General features: G+C 46.3%; 2 protein-coding genes across 3 annotated transcripts in view; one reads left to right on the top strand and one right to left on the bottom strand.

Annotated features, from left to right (window-relative positions):
- TMEM258 (transmembrane protein 258) overlaps nt 1–16,045 on the bottom strand; it is a 455,842-nt gene extending 439,797 nt beyond the window's left edge. Inside the window, exons 1-4 of one of the 2 annotated variants that reach the window (XM_063437766.1) lie at nt 15,942–16,045; nt 13,192–13,301; nt 11,076–11,210; nt 84–242 (exon numbers count right to left, since the gene is read on the bottom strand). In XM_063437766.1, the coding sequence (XP_063293836.1) occupies nt 11,084–11,210; nt 13,192–13,301; nt 15,942–15,944 (240 nt within the window). In that variant the 5' untranslated portion in view covers nt 15,945–16,045 and the 3' untranslated portion in view covers nt 84–242; nt 11,076–11,083. Of the gene's footprint in view, nt 1–83; nt 243–11,075; nt 11,211–13,191; nt 13,302–15,941 lie in introns of those variants that run through there. The other variant, XM_063437767.1, reaches the window with a different exon arrangement.
- Nucleotides 16,046–16,362: 317 nt separating this feature from the next.
- On the top strand, nt 16,363–18,447 carry FEN1 (flap structure-specific endonuclease 1). Its single transcript, XM_063438821.1, has 2 exons — nt 16,363–16,427; nt 17,192–18,447. Exon 2 carries the CDS (start codon nt 17,248–17,250, stop codon nt 18,391–18,393), a length of 1,146 nt encoding a protein of 381 aa, XP_063294891.1. The 5' UTR covers nt 16,363–16,427; nt 17,192–17,247; the 3' UTR covers nt 18,394–18,447.
- The last annotated feature ends 2,350 nt before the right edge of the window (nt 18,448–20,797 follow it).

Raw genomic sequence — 20,797 nt, 5'->3', positions numbered from 1 at the left:
CCTTCATTAGCAACACCCATTCACACATGGGACCGGATAACCTGAGTTGGTTAAGCTATTAAGCAAAAGATAAAAAACAAATAAAGTAGTAAAGTGTTTTATTGTGAACATTGAGTAATTCACCATAAATTTGGAAATCTCCGTTGCAGAATTGACAGTGCATTGACTGAGCCGATTTGACTATCCACGGCCAGTACTGGTCCTCGAACACGCAGCAGTAAAAAGAAAAAACAAAAATGTATCTAGAAGAAACAAGGAAAAGATTGTAGTTAGAAATGACACCTTACAGGACAAAATGTACTCATGTGTCTTCACTACCAACTATTAAAAAAAAAAAAAAAAAAAAGTGTTTCTGAACATGAGGTTTATTTATCCCCCACCAAACTGAAACTGCATTGAGCCGTTACATAACAATATATACTGCTTAGAATATAACCATTCTTACACCTAACCAATCATTGTTAAAAACAAACATGTTTATGAGTCACTTAAATCTGGTACAACACTTATTATTAATATCATTGGCCTTTATACAGCGCCAACAAATTCCGCAGTGCTTTCCAATAACGCTTCTATCCAACTTTGGTTGATGTTTTAACCCTTTCTCCCCTGCATTAGGCCCCATAGTCCATAATCCTTCCACAGCGGCCAAACAACCCGCTCCACAAATCAAATGTTGCGAGGAGGACACAATTTTAGAAATAAATATCTCACAAGGTTTATTAATGTCGTGATTTTACAACACGGTTTTTGAATTTACTTAAATGTTCGCCATATTTACACCTGCCAAGAATGGCAGAAATTCAGACTCAAAATTATGGAAATACAGAACCCAATGACAGATTTGGTAGTTCGAAATTTGCAAGCAGTCAAAATCAAACTATCAATACAAAAAGTGTTAATTAGCACTATTTGATATATAACACGTGAGGAGAAAGGGTTCTCTACAGAGAAAATCTATTTTACTGCAATAATTAAAACAAAAATAATAATAAAAAAAAATACTAGAAATGCTGCCTCATTAACCCCTTAAGGACTGAGCCAAATGTACACACTGTGATCAAAACAAAACTTGGAATTTGCGCTATATGTCTGTTCAACCGTAATTCACCTTTCATATTAAATGCACCCTCACTATATATATATATATATATATATATATATATATATATACACACACATTTGTGCTCAGAATTTAATATGTAATGGATAGTGTCTGAGATGAAAGTTGGTTGTGGTGTGCCGAAACCAATGTCCGAGTGGGCCTGTAAATAAAAGAGGGCCCAGCAAGGAGAATTGTATGTTCTAAGGGTGCTGGTGGGTGGGGAACACTTGAACGTCAGAGGCGAGTAGGGACTGGGAGTTTAAGTAGGTGACTAACTCCTCTCACAAATTCTGGCATAATGGCCTTTCTACTTGTGCTCGGAATTTAATATTTAATGGATAATGTCAGAGATAAAAGTTAGTTGTGGTGTGCCGAAACCAACATCCGAGTGGGCCTGTAAATAAAAGAGGGCAAAGAGAAGTAAAAAAAAAACAAAAAAACAAAACAAAACTTTATTGCATTTATTACACAACTAAATTCCTGATGGCTTGGCGGAGCTCTCTTTCTGGTCGTGGAATGTACGTATTGTATATGGAGGATTTCCACGACCCAGTCTCTTGATGATGTGGACCGGGGTGTTTGTACTAGAAGCTGATGAAGCGGCTCCTATGCGGAAGGAGTGCCCGGAGAACGAAGCTGGGTTGTAACCCAGTTTTTTCAATAAGATTCTAACATGCGTGGTTAATTTTGCTGTGGTGAGTGGGTGCCCTTGTAGTTGTAAGAGCGGTGAGTCTGGTAAGTGCGTGTTATGAGTTTACCGTAGGTGGTCTAGTGCCTTAACCGGACACCAAGCATTATCTGCTGGAAAGAGGTGAATGATAGTGGTGTAGTGAATGATTAGTTTTGGTAGATGGGCTCGTGAGAACGTAGTAATCCTCTACTTTTGTGAGTTGTGAGGTTTTAAGGCTGTGTGTGATATCTCCTTGACAAACAACGGTAAATTCCCTAGGTCTTAGGAACCCGTAAAAAGCTAAATAGATAGCAGACTTGATCACCAGGTTCGTGTTAGGATCAAATGGGGATTCGTCAAGTAGATTGCCAAGTAATCTAAAGATAGGCCCATCTATCAGTAGTCTGGTGGTGATAAGTGGAACAGAAACTTTAGAGATATCCTTTAAGATTTTCTTGATGGGGTATGATAACAAAAAGGGGGTGTTGTTAGGGAAATTTGTGAGGCTGTGATGCTGCACCCCCGTGAGGTATAGTTTAATAGCATTGTGGGAAAGTTTTAAATGTAAGTGGCAAAAGCCACATTAGTTTGGGTAGAAAAATCACCATGTAATCCAAATTAAGCTGTGAATTTATTGAAAACGGTAAGTGCCCTACTGTAGGTGATAGTTGTGTTAGGTGATAGTGCTTGGTGTGTAAGAGTCCTAGCGTGGTGCATAAGTGTGTTCAATCCAGGATTAACTCGTGAAACCTCGGTGTTCTGGATGGTTGATGTGAGCTGACGGGAGTGCCTGGAAGAATACCTGGAATTGAAATCGAGACAGAGCATCAGCGGCCGTGTTGTGGATACCTGGGATGTGAAAGCAAATTAAGTGGAACTGGACGGTTGCTGCCAGCCAGGTCAGCTTGCGAATAAGCCGCATGATGGTAAGGGAGGAAGACCACCCCTTGTTAATGATATCGCAAGCTGACGAGTTGTCGGAATAGCATTTTACTTGCCGGACCAGAGACGACCCCAGGTGTGTGCGGCCGCCACAATGGGGTAAATTTCAAATAGGGCTGAAGTCTCTCTGAAATCCAGCAAGGCATCTGTCTCAGCAGGCCAGTGACCCCATAACCAGTGATTACCGAATATAGCTGCGAAACCCGTTTTGTCTGCAGGGTGAGGAGGAATAAACATGGAGATACCGTTCCACTTAGTCAAAAACTTCCCCCACATGAGTAGGTCGGCTTTGGCGTGCTGGTCCAACGCAATTGGGCAGGCGTCCGGTACCCCGTGAAGCAGACAAAGAAGCCTGGATAAAAAAGACCTTCCCTGCGGAATGATGCGCATCGCAAAATTCAGGGACCACAATTGTTACGGTTACTCCCAGGCTAGCTGGAAACTAGCTGGATCCCAGCTTGGAGAGAGAGAGAGAGAGAGAGAGGTAGCTTTAGCTCGACATCCAGAAGAATCCTGCAAGTGTAGAACAATCCCACTAGCTATTGTACAGCTAGGATACTCTTTCCCCCACAAAACGAGTTGAGGCTGCGATTTGAAGGTCAAACAAGAACTGGCTTTAATGGCACACAGGGATCGATTATTTATGCAAAATCTCAGGTCCAGGGACAGCCCCCTCTGGACCTGATGGGATACAGGGATAACACAAGAGATCAACCAATGAGAATACAATGTATCATTTGAATTTGCTACCGCCCAGCTTGGAGATAATGAATCCAACGGTTAAGGTAATACAATTATCTCCAAGCGCCTAAAACCCACGTTTATTTTACACATAGAAAACCGATTAAAAATACATAACTAACATTTTAATATATACTTCGGCACTTTCACCATTCATTTTGTAGCTCTGGTCTGTGTGTGCTAGTTCACCGAATAGCGCCCCAAACTCACGAACCATATGCTGGATTTCGTTGTGGTAAAGTCTGTTCGTATATTTGGTCGCAGGATTGAGATGGCGGCCATGTTTTTGGGTGTCACAATAGGCAGCGGGACCTCGGCGTCAACTCATGGAACTAATAACGGCCAGAGTTGTGCACGAATCCCCGCTCTCTGCCTGGATGTCGTCGCTGTTCGGGATACGAATTTAGCCCGCCGTGAAGGGGGCACTTAACCGCAACATTCCACATTCTAATTGAGGCCACACGCCAGGTTGAAGGTGGTCCCCATTCGTGACCCTTTCGGTAGTTTAACCATCGGGAGATAAGGCACGAACGGATATATCCTGGGGCCGTCAATTAGCCTGCGGTTAACCGCAAACCGCAACTCCCTGGGTGATCAATTGGTGGCACACTCTCCCAGCCGGGTGGTCGATCGTTCGGTAGTTTGAGAGGTGACCGGGATTAAGTGGTGGCACACGCCAGGAGCCGGGTGGTCTGTTTGTTTAACAAACCGGTGTATATAATCCATTCGGGAGAGGGTGCAGAATTCAAGTACCGAAGCCATAGCATCACAAAAGAAGCAACATAATCTGTGTTTGTAACAGTTTTGTAACACCAATAAGGACTGAAGTTCCTTCCTGGTGGATAAATCATTCCGCAAGAACATGTCTATCTCCGCTTTCAAGCGGACCAGTTTGTCGGGGGAAGGCTGGCGCGGAAAGTACCAAAGTCCAGCTCTATCCCCAAGAAAGTAAGTTTAGTAGTGGGGCCAATCGTTTTAAAGGAAGACAAAAGGTATCCCGAGAGTGGAAAAAGGTGCTGAGGATATCAGTGGGTGTGCGTGCGCTCGGTTCTATTATGAGGAAGTCATCCAAATAATGAATGATGGCGTGACACCTGAGAATGTTCAGAAGCAGCCAGCATAGAGTTTCTGCGAAAATATCAAACAGTTTAGGGCTGCTTCTGGACCCAAAAGTGAGTCGCGTGGGAAAAATAGTACCTGTTTCGCCAGGGGACAACCTGGCCGGGCACATGGTCTTAGTGTGTGCCCTGAAGCAGATAGAGCAGATGTGCAACAATCTACAGGCGCTGAAGCTGCAGGAACCTGCATTGAAATTGTTGCACACCTGAGCTTTCCCTAGAAAGGAGATGGGCCTACCCAGTGTATCCCGCTGACCACCCTCATGTTTATTGTGAGGAGTGGAAGTGGATTGAGGGGTGGATGGATCAGCCACGGAATGGCACAAATCAGCCAAGAGAGTTGAAGAATTGCATATGGCACAAGATGGGGGCCTCAGACCAGCGAAGTGGCGACAGAATAATTCTGTATCCATCTGACACCAGTTAATTCTAATGTTAAATTGTTTCAGATGTGTCGCCGCTTTCGCTGATATCGATTTATGATGGTCATAAAAAGATGAGCCCCTGTGCTTGACACCCAAATCCACCACGTTATGGAGATAGAGGTCCACTTCTTCTCTCCTGTGGGGATATACCGAGCAGATGACATCACGGTATATCCTGAAAGCCAAAACGAAATTGGGAATAAATAATTTTTTGTTGAGCTTAGGGTCATGTTTTAAGAACCACCGAAATATCCCCAAAGTTATAAGCCCTGTTTCTCCAGCACGTCTTGGGAGGCTATAAGCAATGACACCAGACACACGTCCTTCCCATCCAGGATTTCTTTCCTAATGGAGTCTGGGACGGAGTGAGCTGGTGACACAAAAGGAGACGTATCTGAGGCAGGAGCTGAAGGGGGAAGTATAGGGGCGGGTGTTGGTGCCATAGGTACTGCCGGGTGAGGGCTGAGAGGTCAGGAAGGTTACCTGGGGAGGCGACGGCACTTTCCACCTTGCTTAACCTGCTGTTCAAGGTCTGCAGGTTGGCCAGGATTGCCGCAAGGGTGTCCTGGGTGGCTGTGCCAGCGCCAGATGGTTGACCATGAGAGCTAGTGCCTGGCCTAGGCTCAGGGGCCTGGTTGGTCAAAAGTCTGTCGAGTTCCGCCTTACGAGCCGTAGCAGGAAAGGGGATGCCCCTAAGCCTAAGTTCGGTCGTAATTTTTGGAATAGTCCATGCTCTCAAAGACGTAGGGGTAGAAGGGGCGAGAGATTCACCTAGAGACTCGGGTCTGATAGGAGTGAATGGTATCTCATCGGTAGGCAACTCGTCAATGGGAGCTGTATCTTAAGAAATTCTAGAAACTAATTAATGAATTGGATTTAGTAGGGGCGTATGAGAAAATGACACAAAGGGGGGGGGGGGGTTCCTCAGGTGAACTGGACTGTAAGGCTATTGCCGAAGCGAAAAACTTAACTTTGACTAGTGACAGATGAGGCCCTACTAGTGCCAAGTGGCGGTGAGAGGCTCTATCTATGATTTGTCCGAGGTAAGTACGTTGCCACAGATGTGGTGGTGGTATGTTGGCCTCTCAATGACATTTAAGAGATTCAAAACGTGTGGCCGTGGAAAGTGAGGCCCTGACTATGGCCCTGTAGAAGAGCGAATGAGGCGTTTAACTATGATTTGGACGTGGGGCCGTACCTCCTTGTTGAGGTGGGAGATGGCCTTGCGGGGCCTGTAAATGCCTCGGTGAGCTAGGTCTGGAGCCCAGACCCTGTGAGCCAGTTCACATACCATCTATGGGATAAATTGGCAAATTATGTAATGGGTGGATACCAACCTTGGTAGTGGTTATACCCAGGAACTTGAACCTTTGAGTATTTTTAGAAGAGAGGCACAGCGGTTGGTGATATCGTAGAAGAAGCCTACGGGTTTGAGACAGATGTAGATCTGTATGAGCGTGACGTAAGAGCACAACATGACCTTATGGGGGGTCTGAACGAGTGATACGAGAGAGCGACAAGTGTAGAGTGAAGGCTGCCTGAGGCCTTGACAAAACAGAAACTGAAGTAAAATAAATAGTATACCTGGATTGTAGGACAAGAACCAAGGTTTTTGCAATTTAGCAGTAATATATGACAAAAAGGGCGATCTGTAGAGATCAAAGAAATTTTTTAACAGAGCCAAGATTAACTTGCACATAAAGGAATGGTATAATATTGTGTAATTAGTAATTTCACGGTAAACATCCAAGTAAGATTGCAGCTGCTGCTAGAGTTTAGTGCAGGCAAGCTACATGTAATACATAAAGAACCAGCAAATACCATAAAAAACCACTAGGTGGCGATAACAGCCCACTAAACTTGGCCTGTGAAACTGACACAAGAAAAACAAAAATGGAAAGCATGAATGAAAGTTTACGCATAGTAGCAATATGCCCTGTGTACATATACAGTATAGTAGCATAGCCTCTGCTATAACAGCGTATTTACATGCCCCTATTTACAAGAGTATCGTTTTTTCCGAGGGTAGTAACGTACCGCGAACCTACGAGTCCGTGGGGGGAGGTGGGTGTAGGACCCCCCGGAAAGATGAACCAAAACCGACCGCCTAGATGCCGTAGTGTGGGGACCGTGGGTGGTCCCAGGTAAAGATTACCGCCATGTGTGTTCCGCCCCCGCAATAAGACCACAGAGTGGCGTGGAGGGGGCCGGAATGTACCGCAAGTATGGCTCACGGTTTAGCAGCCAAGAAGCCGGACCGCAGATAGGACAGAGGATTCTGCCGGAGACTGCAGCTGACAGACAGGACGCCCGGACCGGAAGTAGATCAGGAACACTTGAACGTCAGAGGTGAGATGGGGCTGATAGTTTAAGTAGGGGACTTACTTCTCCCACAAATTCAGGCCTAATGGCCTTTCTACACACACATATATTATTTTATTCAGGGGAAACAGGGCTTTTATTTGACATCAAATATTTATCTATGAAACTATTTAATATGAATACAATATTAAAAAAAATTTGGCTTTTTACCTAAAGTGGCCGGCTGGTCAAACAACGGAGCTGGCGGGATGCCAGCGGGAGCATGGAAGTGGCCAGCTCAGAGAGCATTCTGGCCTCCCTGGGCTGTATGGAGTGTGCCAGCTCAGGGAGCTTTGTAGCACCCGCCCTGAGCTGTATGGGGGGCGACCGGCTCAAAGAGCATATAGCCGACCGCCCTGGAGAGCATAGAGGCAACCGCCCTGGGCTGCATGGAGGGAGCAGTGATCTTCCTGCAGCGCCTCTCTGCTCCCTCGCACTGTGTAATGATGCCGGGAGCCGGAATATGACAAATATGCCCCAGCATCATTACAAAAGAGCGTGCAGGGAGATTACTGCTCCAATGCACACAGGAAGAGCAGTCCCACTGGACTCCAGGGAAAGTTCACTCAGCTCTGCCAAATGGTAGGGAGGCTGGGTGGATTAGAATTAAAAAATATAAATTTGTGAGTGTTAGAGAAAGTGTGTGTGGGTTTATGTGACAAACTCCTTGCCCTGGACGTTTGCCACGAATTAATGGAGGAGTGTAGAAGCTGTCCTCCTGCCCACAGACAATGGGCCATATACAAAGACTCTGTTCGGGAGTTAAATCTCCCCAACTGCCATTAGTAGCTTGCCCTGGGTGCTCCTGGTTTGGCAAATGGAAACGAAAGCTGGTTCTCTGGCGGCCGTTCACGTGAACTAAACCCACGAATAGTCCCAGCGGTATTTAGCCGCGACCGCTATGGAACTAATTTTGGCATGAGGACTTTGTGGTTCCCGGTCACCTCAGCAGGACTTAGCCACGAATGTTATGGGGCTGTTTTCTGCATGAGGTGACCCAGCGGTTCCCGCACAACTTGGTTCGTGGTTTTGAACCACTTCTGAAATCCACCAAAAAAACGTTTTGGAGGGAAGGTGACAGACTAATGGGAACAAACGCTACCTAGGAGCCAGCCAGAGCACCCCGTATTGCGGCCGCAGGAGCTCCCGGTGGCTTTTTCCCTACACTGCATGGATCTGAGCGCTATTTGGAGAACTTGGGCGCTCAGATCAGGGTTATGTAACAATATATATCATTTGTGAGGGGGTTAATATTTGTTTTGTATGTATTTTTTATGTTTTGTATATTATGCCTAGTCATGCGGACTCTGGAATTTGTAACCATTTTGCGGCGTGTTGTGGGCGTTTTTTACTGCATCCTTGTTTTGTATATAAGTGGGCCAGTTGACCAGATTAAACATTCGTTTCTACCCTTTATCAAGTCTAGGCTGATGTTTGAGGAATTGGGAGCTATAAATCACTGCTTCACTGGGGATTTGGGAGAACTACAGCGGATATACTCAGTCGGAATATAGAGGATCCGTTACAATGTATGTCTGTCAGAGAGTATGTGTCTGTTTAGGTACCTGCCCCCTCTGCTCACATGATTGGTGTTTTTACTCCCCTTTTTTCCCCACGCCGTGCAGATTTTCCAGTGGCTTGTATCGCCTCCATAGCCGAGATCATCGATCTTTATAATCTCAGCTAAGCCAAAGCTTTCCCATAGTAAAGCAACGCGAGGATATTGCGCATGTTCTCTATGGGTAACGTTCAGCGTGTCCATGCAGAGCACTGACACAAGACTCCCTAGTGGCCGTCTGAGGGACTGTCACTAGAGGTCTTAGTAGGTAGCAATGTAAACGCTGCCTTTTCTTTGACAATGCAGCGTTTACATTGAAAAGGCTACAGGGACAGGCTATAGGCACCAGAACCAGTACATTACTCTGCATGCCGTACATTACTCTGCATGCCGTACATTACTCTGCATGCCGTACATTACTCTGCATGCCGTACATTACTCTGCATGCCGTACATTACTCTGTAGTGGTTAAGGTGACTATAGTGTCCCTTAAAGAAAGCTGGCTGCTAGATTCCAAACACATTTGTCAAGCCCTGATAGATAGGATAGATAATTTTTTTTTGCTTGCTCTTCTCTTTATAATTTTTGCGCAAATCAAATGTTTTTCAGAATGCTGCTCCATAAGCCTGCTTCCCTAGCCGCGTTCCTTCATTCCAGAAAAAGACTTCCTTATCAAAAGTATGCACGCAGTTTTAACCCTAACAGCACAGAGTAAGCAGCCCGGCTGCAGACAATCAGAGAAACTATAAGCAGGTTGTGATATCTTTACTATACGTCTCCCTGGGTGTTCTCTCCTAATGCAGGAGATCATTCAGTGCTGTCAGTGGCTGAGCTGTGTACATTTGATAAGGAAGTCTTTTTCTGGAGTTTGTCTAAATAGGCCGGCTAATGGTGCACCATTCTGCCAAACATTTATCCCATTATGCTCTTAAAGCCACAATGTTAGAAGAAAAGCATCACAGGCAATGCAGTCCACAGAAGGTTGCCTACTCCTGCCCCAGAACTATAAACTTGGCTCCATAAACCAAACAATGCCCTGATGCAAATTCCAGCACGCATGAGACATTTAAAGGAATTAAAGTGACACTTAATTTGTTCACAAATGCAATGAGTGTAATTCTTACTGGAGCTAAATATATATAGAGAGATGTATGGCCGTGTATATCAGAAATCGCGCATTCATGGGTCCCAATTAAATGTTAATATTTTTTACAATGCTAAGACCAAAGTTTCAGCCCAAAACCATGTTTTTATGTTTTTTTTTTAAATATAATCTTGAGCTAAGGCTTGCTTTTGTATATGCAGGTTATAAACAGCAGTACATTTCAGAGGACACGCCAATGCCCAAACACAAAATATATAATACTCACTGTTTAGTAGATATACCCCAAACGAAAACTCGCATGCGTTTATTATGCATTTTTCATTGGTGTTATATCTAAACAGCTTCAAAAAGATCTCGTCTGCACCCTTTACAATCCCTCTTCTTCTAACCCTGCCCAGACTTGGTGCCTGTCCAATCACAGGCTTCCCAATGCAGCTTAATGAAGTCTTTGCAAGGCAGGTGCCTCAGTACAAAGAAGCTAACCAAACCAGGAAGTAACAGGACCGGTTGTCCGCTTAAAATGCCAGTCGGTGTAACCAGGTTAATTTATAAAAAAAAAGGACAATTTCTATTGAAATCTGCACTTTTTCCAAAATGAAAACAATAGGACACACTCTTCACACAATGCTTTTCAGTGAGATAACGTGCTTTAGGGATCTGGAGTGACCCTTTAAGTCACATTCTGCTTGTACCAATGTTTTAATGCTACCAGTTTAAATTCCAAAACGTGACCATATCTCCAACATCGTGAGAAGTCCAGAAATAATTAACATTCACAGTCAACAGGTTGGTCTTTAATTCATTAGGATCACAATCCATGCTTTGATAAGAAAGCCCTGGCTTGCAACAGCATGCCATTGCACAATAAACCTGCAGAAATGTGTGTTGAAAAAGTGACAGCTGATTGAACTGGAATATTCAACATGATATTCTGGGGGAGTTGTGCAATCTTTCAGAGAGGCTTTGTCCCAGACAGACTTTCTCTAAGGACTGCATTGGTATGTTACAGACGTGGTGTCAATTTCAACAACATGTGAGTACGTGGCTTACCTCATTTGTCAGACATAAATCCCAACCCACAGTAACAGGAAAAGGACCCCAAATCCCATGAAGAGAGAGGCTACCAATGAGATAAGAAGCTCCTTGTATACATCTCGTGTGTATTTGGTGGAAGTCACTTCATAGCTGGCATTTGTATATTAAGGAAAACAAGAGAGACAAAGAAAGTTTTTGTGCCACACTACATCATACAATATAAAACAGACAGAAATATGACTGAAAGGCCCAAATGTGAAACAAACAAACAAACATATCTTAGACAATATAAAAGGATAAAAGAATATATGACAGTGGCCAGTGATTAAAGGACCACTATAGTCACCCAGACCACTTCAACTCAATGAAGTGGTTTGGGTGCCAGGTTCCAAGTTTTAACCCTGCAGCTGTAAACAACGCAGTTTCAGAGAAAATCGCATTCAGCGTGCAGAATGTCCATAGGAAAGCATTGAGGTCACTAGTGCCGAGGGAGCCCGGATTAACCCCTTAAGGACACATGACGGAACTATTCCGTCAAGATTCCTTTTTATTTCAGAAGTTGTGTCCTTAAGGGGGTTAAGGTAAGTGGCTGAATGGGTTTTAACCCCTTCAGCCCAGCGGGAGGGGGGAAACCCAAGGACTATATAGTGCCAGGAAAACGAGTTTGTTTTCCTGGCACTGTAGTGGTCCTTTAAACCAAAATTGTGGTACTTTTATGTACTAGTGGCCTTGACACTGTCACATTCAAGGTATAATTATATAAGAACATATATCCTAGAAACTGTACTGGTGAAATTGCCACAACACGCATTGCTGGTATGACTGTCAATTTAGGGTGGAGCAGCTGTTCCCCCTTAGACGTAGTATTTACTATCATGCCAACGGCAGTAAATCCCAGGCCTTTGTCAGCAATAGGTACAGAAGGAATTAAATTATTTTTGTTTGGATGACAGGTACAGGGCTCTATGTTGTTACTGTATAACCTACTTCCACTGTTTGTCAGACTTTAAATGTATATTTTGCATACTGTAGAAGCTGCCCGTTATGCCCAGGGTTACAAGTGAATTACAAGCAATTTTTTTTTTTTTAAACCAGTTATTAACGAATGCTGGAGAAAAAGGAAAAAAATATATTTTTAGGCAAAGAACTTTGCAAAGAGGTATACATTAATATGTGCTGCAAGAACTAAAGCATTAAAGAGAAATAATGAGATACAAATGGTTCCCTATTTTTGTTGCATTATTATATATTACAAAAAAAAAAATGCAAACCTATCATTCTAATTTGTGGGGTATAATATTAGCCCATAAACCATTCTCCAACAGAGGTTTATTGGATAACCAGCTTATAGCCCAGCCACGGTTGCACTCATCACAGAGAATGCCATGGCTGCTATCACTTTATTCACAAATTACACAAAAACTGGAATTCTGATACAAACAACGGGAATTCTGGGGAAAGACAGATCAGTGTAACGCTGCATACACAACATGGACAGAACGGACACAGGAACCCCAAAGACAGAATAGTGGCAGGTCTGACTGGCAGGTCTGACTGGCAGGTCTGACTGGCAGGTCTGACTGGCAGGTCTGACTGGCAGGTCTGACTGGCAGGTCTGACTGGCAGGTCTGACTGGCAGGTCTGACTGGCAGGTCTGGGAGGCCGTCTGACTGGCAGGTCTGGGAGGCCGTCTGACTGGCAGGTCTGGGAGGCCGTCTGACTGGCAGGTCTGGGAGGCCGTCTGACTGGCAGGTCTGGGAGGCCGTCTGACTGGCAGGTCTGGGAGGCCGTCTGACTGGCAGGTCTGGGAGGCCGTCTGACTGGCAGGTCTGGGAGGCCGTCTGACTGGCAGGTCTGGGAGGCCGTCTGACTGGCAGGTCTGGGAGGCCGTCTGACTGGCAGGTCTGGGAGGCCGTCTGACTGGCAGGTCTGGGAGGCCGTCTGACTGGCAGGTCTGGGAGGCCGTCTGACTGGCAGGTCTGGGAGGCCGTCTTTTAGCTGCAATGATTTTTACAAAGATTGGATAAAGGATACTATCTGCAACCCTCCAAAAGTACTATCCCCACCCTCAACTCTACACAAAATACATTTGTTGTTTGCTCTTAAACTATATAATACATCAAGAGGATACACAAAGAACCAGGCTGTGAAAAACATGCCGATGGCAAGCAGCACGACTGTTAGATGTGGGAACACTGCCGGATTCACCGGGCTTGTGTATCGGGTCATTGCTTCCAGCTCCTGTAGGACAAACCACAAGAAAACCACAATTACCATGGAGCTACACGTTCATGTGTAGTACTGAGAATGGAAAGCAAAGGATGAATCATACAGAATGAAAGACATTTATTTCAGCACATGAAAGTGGGAATTTTCTCTTGAACGATTGAATCAGTGAATTTGATATTGTATCTTTACGATAACTGAGGAAAATATATACCGACTGCCTGGCTTATTTTATTAATCTTTGTAATGTTCCCTCCCGTACGCACTATTTGTGATGTTTCAGTAGCCTTCATGTTCTCAGCGAGTGCTATATAACAATGTTTATGTGCTTGCCATATTATGTCCTTTCCATTTATTGACATTACACTCTGAACAGGACAGGTTAAAGGACCACTATAGTGCCCCCCACCCCCCAGGGTCCCCCTCCCGCCGGGCTCTGGGGGGAGGAAGGGGTTAAACTTACCTCTTTCTCCAGAGCTGGGTGGGGAGCTCTCCGCCTCCTCGGCTGAATGTGCATGCACGGCAAGAGCTGCATGCGCATTCAGCCAGTCTCATAGGAAAGCATTATCAATGCTTTCCTATGGACGCTGGCGTTTTCTCACTGTGAAAATCACAGTGAGAAGTGCGGAAGCGCCTCTATCGGCTGTCAATGAGAGTTTCTCTGAAACTGCTATGTTTACAGAAGGCAGGGTTAACCCTAGCTGGACCTCACACCCAGACCACTTCATTAAGCTGAAGTGGTCTGGGTGCCTATAGTGGTCCTTTAAATTACTGACACTTATTCTGGGACTAGTGTACCTTTATTAATAGGGAGACCGAGCACCACATCACAGCACTTTAATATGTAGCTGGGGGTTCTGTGCCTGGGGGGTTCTGTGTCTGGGGGGCAGGGGCGTATTAGCCGCGAGGCAAACAAGGCATTTGCCTTGGGCGGCATTTTCCAGGGGGCGGCAAAAAAAGCCGCCCCCCAAATGCCCAAGGCAAATGTCTTGTTAGCCTTGCGGCTAACAGACATGCCGGATGGACTGATGGGCGGCACTGCCGGGCGGGCGGCCGGCTGGCGAGGGAGCACTTCCCCTGAGCTGTCTGCTCAGCTCCCTCGCCAGCCGCAGAGTGAGGCTGGGAGGCAGAGCCGGAATATGACGTCATATTCCGGCTCCCAGCCTCACTCTGAGGCGCGCGAGGGAGCTGAGCAGACAGCTATGGGGAAGTGCTCCCTCGCCAGCCGGCCGCCCGATCACCCAGCAGCCACTGGACCACCAGGGAGGAAGAGACCCCCCCCCCTCCCCAGCATTCCCAAAGGTAAGGAGGCTGGGGGGGGCGGGGGGGTGTTAAATAAATAAAAAAAATGTGGTAAAAAAAAATGTGTTAAAAAAAAAATAAAAAAATAAATGTTAAAAATGTGTGCCAGTGTGTGTGTGCCAGTGTGTGTGTGCCAGTGTGTGTGTGCCAGTGTGTGTGTGCCAGTGTGTGTGTCTGTTAGTGTGTGTGTGTGTCTGTTAGTGTGTGTGTGTGTCTGTTAGTGTGTGTGTGTGTCTGTTAGTGTGTGTGTGTGTCTGTTAGTGTGTGTGTGTGTCTGTTAGTGTGTGTGTGTGTCTGTTAGTGTGTGTGTGTCTGTTAGTGTGTGTGTGTCTGTTAGTGTGTGTGTGTCTGTTAGTGTGTGTGTGTCTGTTAGTGTGTGTGTGTCTGTTAGTGTGTGTGTGTCTGTTAGTGTGTGTGTGTCTGTTAGTGTGTGTGTGTGTGTCTGTTAGTGTGTGTTTGCCTGTGAGTGTGTTTGCCTGTGAGTGTGTGTGTATGTTAGTGAGTGTGTTTGTCTGTTACTGAGTGTGAGTGAGTCTGTTAGTGTGTGTGTGTTTCTGTTAGCTAGTGTATGCGTATCTGTCAGTGAATGTGTGTGTATTTAGAATGCGGGGCGGGGGGAAAGGTTGGGTGGGGGTGGCGCGGGGGGAGGGGGGGCGCCTGAGCTTTGTCCTGCCTAGGGCAGCACAAAACCAGGATACACCACTGCTGGGGGGTCCTGTGTTTGGGGGGTTCTGTGCCGGGGGGGTCCTGTGCCTGGGGGGGGTCCTGTGCCTGGGGGGGGTTCTGTGTCTGGGGGGGGTTCTGTGTCTGGGGGGGGTTCTGTGTCTGGGGGGGGTTCTGTGTCTGGGGGGGGTTCTGTGTCTGGGGGGGGTTCTGTGTCTGGGGGGGGTTCTGTGTCTGGGGGGGGTTCTGTGTCTGGGGGGGGTTCTGTGTCTGGGGGGGGTTCTGTGTCTGGGGGGGTCCTGTCGCTGGGGGGGGTTCTGTGTCTGGGGGGGTTCTGTGCCTGGGGGGGTTCTGTGCCTGGGGGGGGTTCTGTGCCTGGGGGGGGTTCTGTGCCTGGGGGGGGTTCTGTGCCTGGGGGGGGTTCTGTGCCTGGGGGGGGTTCTGTGCCTGGGGGGGGTTCTGTGCCTGGGGGGGGTTCTGTGCCTGGGGGGGGTTCTGTGCCTGGGGGGGGTTCTGTGCCTGGGGGGGGTTCTGTGCCTGGGGGGGGGGTTCTGTCGCTGGGGGGAGAAGGAGCCGCACTCTATTCCCTATAGACAGGGGGCTGAGCTGAACCAGGGGCCGATAATAAATAGCAGCGAGGGTCCGGTATCGCAGTGCGGCCACTCTCTTAGTACATCGCTCGGGTCTCACCATGTCTCCGCTATCGGTTCCGCCACGTCTCTCTCACTGGGGTCAGAGGGGACGCAAAGCACGTCGGGACCGGAAACACTCCGCAGCAGAGACTTCTGGGAACTAATGAGTCCAACGTCACATCTGCCGTAAAGCGACATGTTCCACCAATCACAGAGCGGCTGGCGGGCAGCTATCGCCATCCACAGCATGGCGCCGCCTTCACAGCCAATCACTGATTAGTCTATGGAGCACTAGCCAATCACAGAGCGGCCGGCTTTACACCTCTGCCAACCCACCAACCGCTAGCCAATCAAAGAGCGGCTGGCTTTACACCGCTACCAACCGCTAACCAATCACAGAGCTGGACTACACGACTGGCCAATCACAAAATCTGTCTTGGGATGAACCAATCACAGCTCTCGTCGCGTTCTGAAAGCATTTGTTGGCGAGAGAAAGGCGCGAAACCAGGAGCCGTCAGCAAAACCCGCCAAGAGACGGCGTAACGTGAGTAACTGACCGGGAGGAGGGTAGTGACCGGGCCTGGCACCGAGTACTGACCGGGAGAGGGGTGCAGTGACCGGGAGAGGGGTGCAGTGACCGGGAGAGGGGTGCAGTGACCGGGAGAGGGGTGCAGTGACCGGGAGAGGGGTGCAGTGACCGGGAGAGGGGTGCAGTGACCGGGAGAGGGGTGCAGTGACCGGGAGGGGGGTGTAGTGACCGGGAGAGGGGTGCAGTGACCGGGAGAGGGGTGCAGTGACCGGGAGAGGGGTGCAGTGACCGGGAGAGGGGTGCAGTGACCGGGAGGGGGGTGCACTGAGAGGGGTGCAGTGACCGGGAGAGGGGTGCAGTGACCGGGAGAGGGGTGCAGTGACCGGGAGAGGGGTGCAGTGACCGGGAGAGGGATGTAGTGACCGGGCCCGGCACCGAGTAGTGACCCGGGGGGGGGGGGGGGTGTAGTAAGTCTTGTAAAATCTCTGCTCACAGCCCTGTCCCTGGACACCCTCCCCCATATAAACAGCCCAAACACTGAAAGTCTCCCCCTTTGTCTCTCTGAAGAAGCCCGGGGGGGGGGGGTGTCCAGGTTATAAAGCATTTCGCAGTTACCCCCCCTGTGTGATGCTGAGGTGAATAATCAGTTACTGTGTGAGAGCCATTTATTTTACATTTATGGCTTTTTGGTTACAATCTGATAAAGAACATGTGACTTGCTTCCTATGGGAGCCATTCATATTGTGTTTGTTTTTGACACACTTTTCTTTATCTTACAGGTGGTGTCTGCAGCATTTCTAGCTTGGAATATTTTGTATTACTTTTCATCCTTACAATGGGAATACACGGTTTGGCCAAGCTTATTGCCGATGTAGCCCCTTCAGCCATCAAGGAGCATGACATAAAGTCTTACTTTGGGCGTAAGGTGGCAGTGGATGCCTCTATGTGTATCTACCAGTTTCTAATAGCGGTACGACAAGATGGCAACATGCTTCAGAACGAGGATGGTGAGACCACCAGCCATCTAATGGGCATGTTTTACCGCACAATTCGCATGGTCGAACATGGAATCAAACCTGTCTATGTGTTTGATGGGAAACCTCCTCACCTGAAATCAGGTGAGCTGGCCAAGCGTAGTGAACGCAGGGCGGAGGCGGAGAAACTGTTGGAGGCTGCCCAGGAGGCCGGAGAAGTAGAGAACATTGAGAAATTCAACAAGAGGCTTGTGAAAGTCACCAAACAACACAATGAAGAGTGTAAGATGTTGCTTAAACTGATGGGCATTCCTTATGTAGATGCTCCCTGTGAAGCAGAAGCTACGTGCGCCGAACTAGTGAAAGCAGGCAAAGTCTTTGCAGCTGCTACAGAAGACATGGATGCATTGACATTTGGAACCCCAATACTTCTAAGACACCTCACAGCTAGTGAAGCCAAGAAATTGCCTATCCAAGAATTTCACCTGAGCCGTGCTCTTGAAGATATAGGCATTTCTCATGATCAATTTGTGGATCTTTGTATTCTCTTGGGCAGTGACTACTGCGAGACAATCAGAGGTATTGGACCCAAGAGAGCTATAGAATTGATCAGGCAGCACAAGTCTATTGAAGAGGTCATGGATAACATTGACCTTAAAAAATACCCGGTACCTGAAAACTGGCTGCACAAGGAAGCTCGACAGTTATTCCTAAAGCCTGAGGTAGTAGATACAGAAAGCTTGGAACTGAAGTGGACAGATCCAGATGAGGAGGGACTTGTGGCCTTCATGTGTGGTGAGAAACAATTCAACGAAGATCGTATCCGCAACGGAGCAAAGAAGCTTTCAAAGAACAGGCATGGCAGCACACAGGGTCGTTTGGATGACTTCTTTAAGGTAACTGGATCCATCTCTTCAAAAAGAAAAGAGACTGAACTCAAGGGATCAGCAAAAAAAAAAGCCAAAACAGCAAGCACCCCAAAAGGCAAATTTAAGAAGGGCAAGTGAATGCATGAGTGGGGGGCGGGGGATATGAGGACTGATTGTTTAGAGGTTTTCTGAGTGGGATATTTTTTTGTTTTATGTTAATTAAAATAAAGATAAATATGCTTTTTACATTGCTTTGTTTCATTTACGACTAAGCGTATTGCTCACCAATTGGCTCCTCGTCTAATTTCTGTTGTAACATTATAAAAGTGTAGCATGTTCTCCTAAATTCAACTACTGTACCTTAAGAAAACCTGCTGTTGCGCTGATTGAATTTCTTTGGGGAAAAAAATATTCAAAAGTGTTAATCTATGGTCTAAAATCCATATGCATATTTCAGTACTGAGAGAAATGGCTGTTATTCCATCTGTTTGCTTTGCATCCCTATGTTTAATCAATATTTGTTGCGATTCCCAGCTAAGTCTATTCACTCTCTCCCGTAATCCTTTTGATATATTTCAGGTACATTCAGCATCATAAACCACCTGCCTTGTCCAGTGTTCTCAAATCTAGGTAAACCCAATGTACAGTAGCTTTCAATGACAATGTTGCTGCAGGTAATCTATCTGCCTTAGATATTGGCTCCTTGAGCAAGTCAATTCTAGATGGTGCATCCTAAAAATTAGTTTAGTGAATTTGCAAGAAAGTTTGTGAATAAATCCGTTAAGGCAGGTGTGTTGGTTAATATCAATATGTTGCTCAGTCCTGAACTGCATTTGGCTTCACTCTGGTTTAACAATGCAAAGACAGGAGAAGTCCCTTTTTGGCTCATTGGTCACCCACGTAGTGGTAGATGCCACATTCCGTCACTTCATTGTATTGCTTGCTAACCCACGTTGAGCATTCTTATACATTTAAATGTCATCCAGGACAATCAAACTGTGTGGAGGAAATCAAAATTATGAAGAAAAAATTGTGCTTAAATACAGGGATATTTACTAAATTGAGAAATAATAGTGAATTTCAAAATTAAGGCCAGAGTAGCTGGAATGAAACGACTGATCTAGACATAGATCTATAATTTTTCCACATGTCTATTTTTGCTTGAAATTTGAAATTCACTGTGACTTTTCACTTTAGTGAATAACTCCATTTGTGTAAATTCTGATTCTCTTCTGAATGGACAGACAATATCCGCCTAAATAAGGGTTCACGGATTGACGGACAATATTCCCCTAAATAAGGGTTCATGGACTGGCAGTACAATAATAAAAATATCTTGTATGAAGCAATTAAAGATGTGTGTACTTTGAAATGTATCTGGAACCATGACCAGACTGTTGGGATCCAGGCTTGCCACTGGCGAATGTTGAGGTCCGTTACAAGTCAGGAAGCCCTCTAGTGGCTGTCTGGTAGACAGGCGCTGGGGGCAGACTTTGTGCTGCAATGTAAACACAATGTTTCCCTGGAACTGCAATGTTTAACATTGCAGCACTAAGTGCATAAGGGACATAGCACCCAAACACATTCAATGAGCTGAAGTGGTCTTGGTGCCTTCAATGTCTCGTTAACTCTGCAATAATTACATTGTAGGCACTTCATGGAGTTCAACTCTTAAACAATGTAGATGTAATTATTATTAAAACAATGCACATGGCTGGGGTATTGGGGACCTTCACTCTACTCCAGGTGAGGCAACCTTTGGCACTTCAGATATTGTGGACTACCTCTGCCATAATGCTGATAAAGCATCAGGGGAGATGTAGTTCACATCTGGAGTGCCAAAGGTTGCCCAACCACGAGTCTGCTTAAAAGTATAGGTGGAATATAAGACCAGGTTATTGGCATCCCCTAGTACTTTATTATTGATGGGGCGCACAAAGATTTAGTCTAACTAAATGTGCGGAGGAGTGCTACTTGGTGAGTATAATCATTCCCTTCAGGCTTTATGTAGTAAACACTCTTCTCAGAGAAAAGAGTGTTTACATTACAGCCTAGTGATAACTTCACTGGCCACTCCTCATATGGCTACTAGAGGTTCTTCCTGGGGCAGTGCTGCACAGCGTAACTGACATTCAGTGCCTCCTCCCTCTACATGGATACACTGAACTTTACTCATATAGGTGCATTGATTTTATCATTTCGATTGGCTGAATTCAACACTTCTGATGTCAGCCAAGCAGGCAGAGCAGTGGCAGAGCCAGCACCAGCAGACTGGAATAAAAGTAAGATTTTACTATTTTTAAGGGGGCTAGATGGTGGTTTAACACTATAGGGTCAGGAATGCATGTTTGTATAGAGTTCCTTTAAGTAATACTTTTTCCATCTCAATGAATAAAGGGAGTCTGGTCAGCATCCGGTTTGCTGAAAAGTTTATCCTCGTTATAATATGGTTGGTGATGGACCCTCATATCCTCTATAGTTTGTGTGGTTGCACCGAACCTTTTCCCACTGATGGGCTGCTGTTGGAACAATAACTTTGGCG

The sequence above is a fragment of the Pelobates fuscus genome, chromosome 12 (assembly GCF_036172605.1).
Source record: "Pelobates fuscus isolate aPelFus1 chromosome 12, aPelFus1.pri, whole genome shotgun sequence".
NCBI classification, from domain to species: domain Eukaryota; kingdom Metazoa; phylum Chordata; class Amphibia; order Anura; family Pelobatidae; genus Pelobates; species Pelobates fuscus.
Note: the sequence above shows the minus strand (reverse complement) of the source record. Positions and strands in the feature narration are given on the sequence as shown.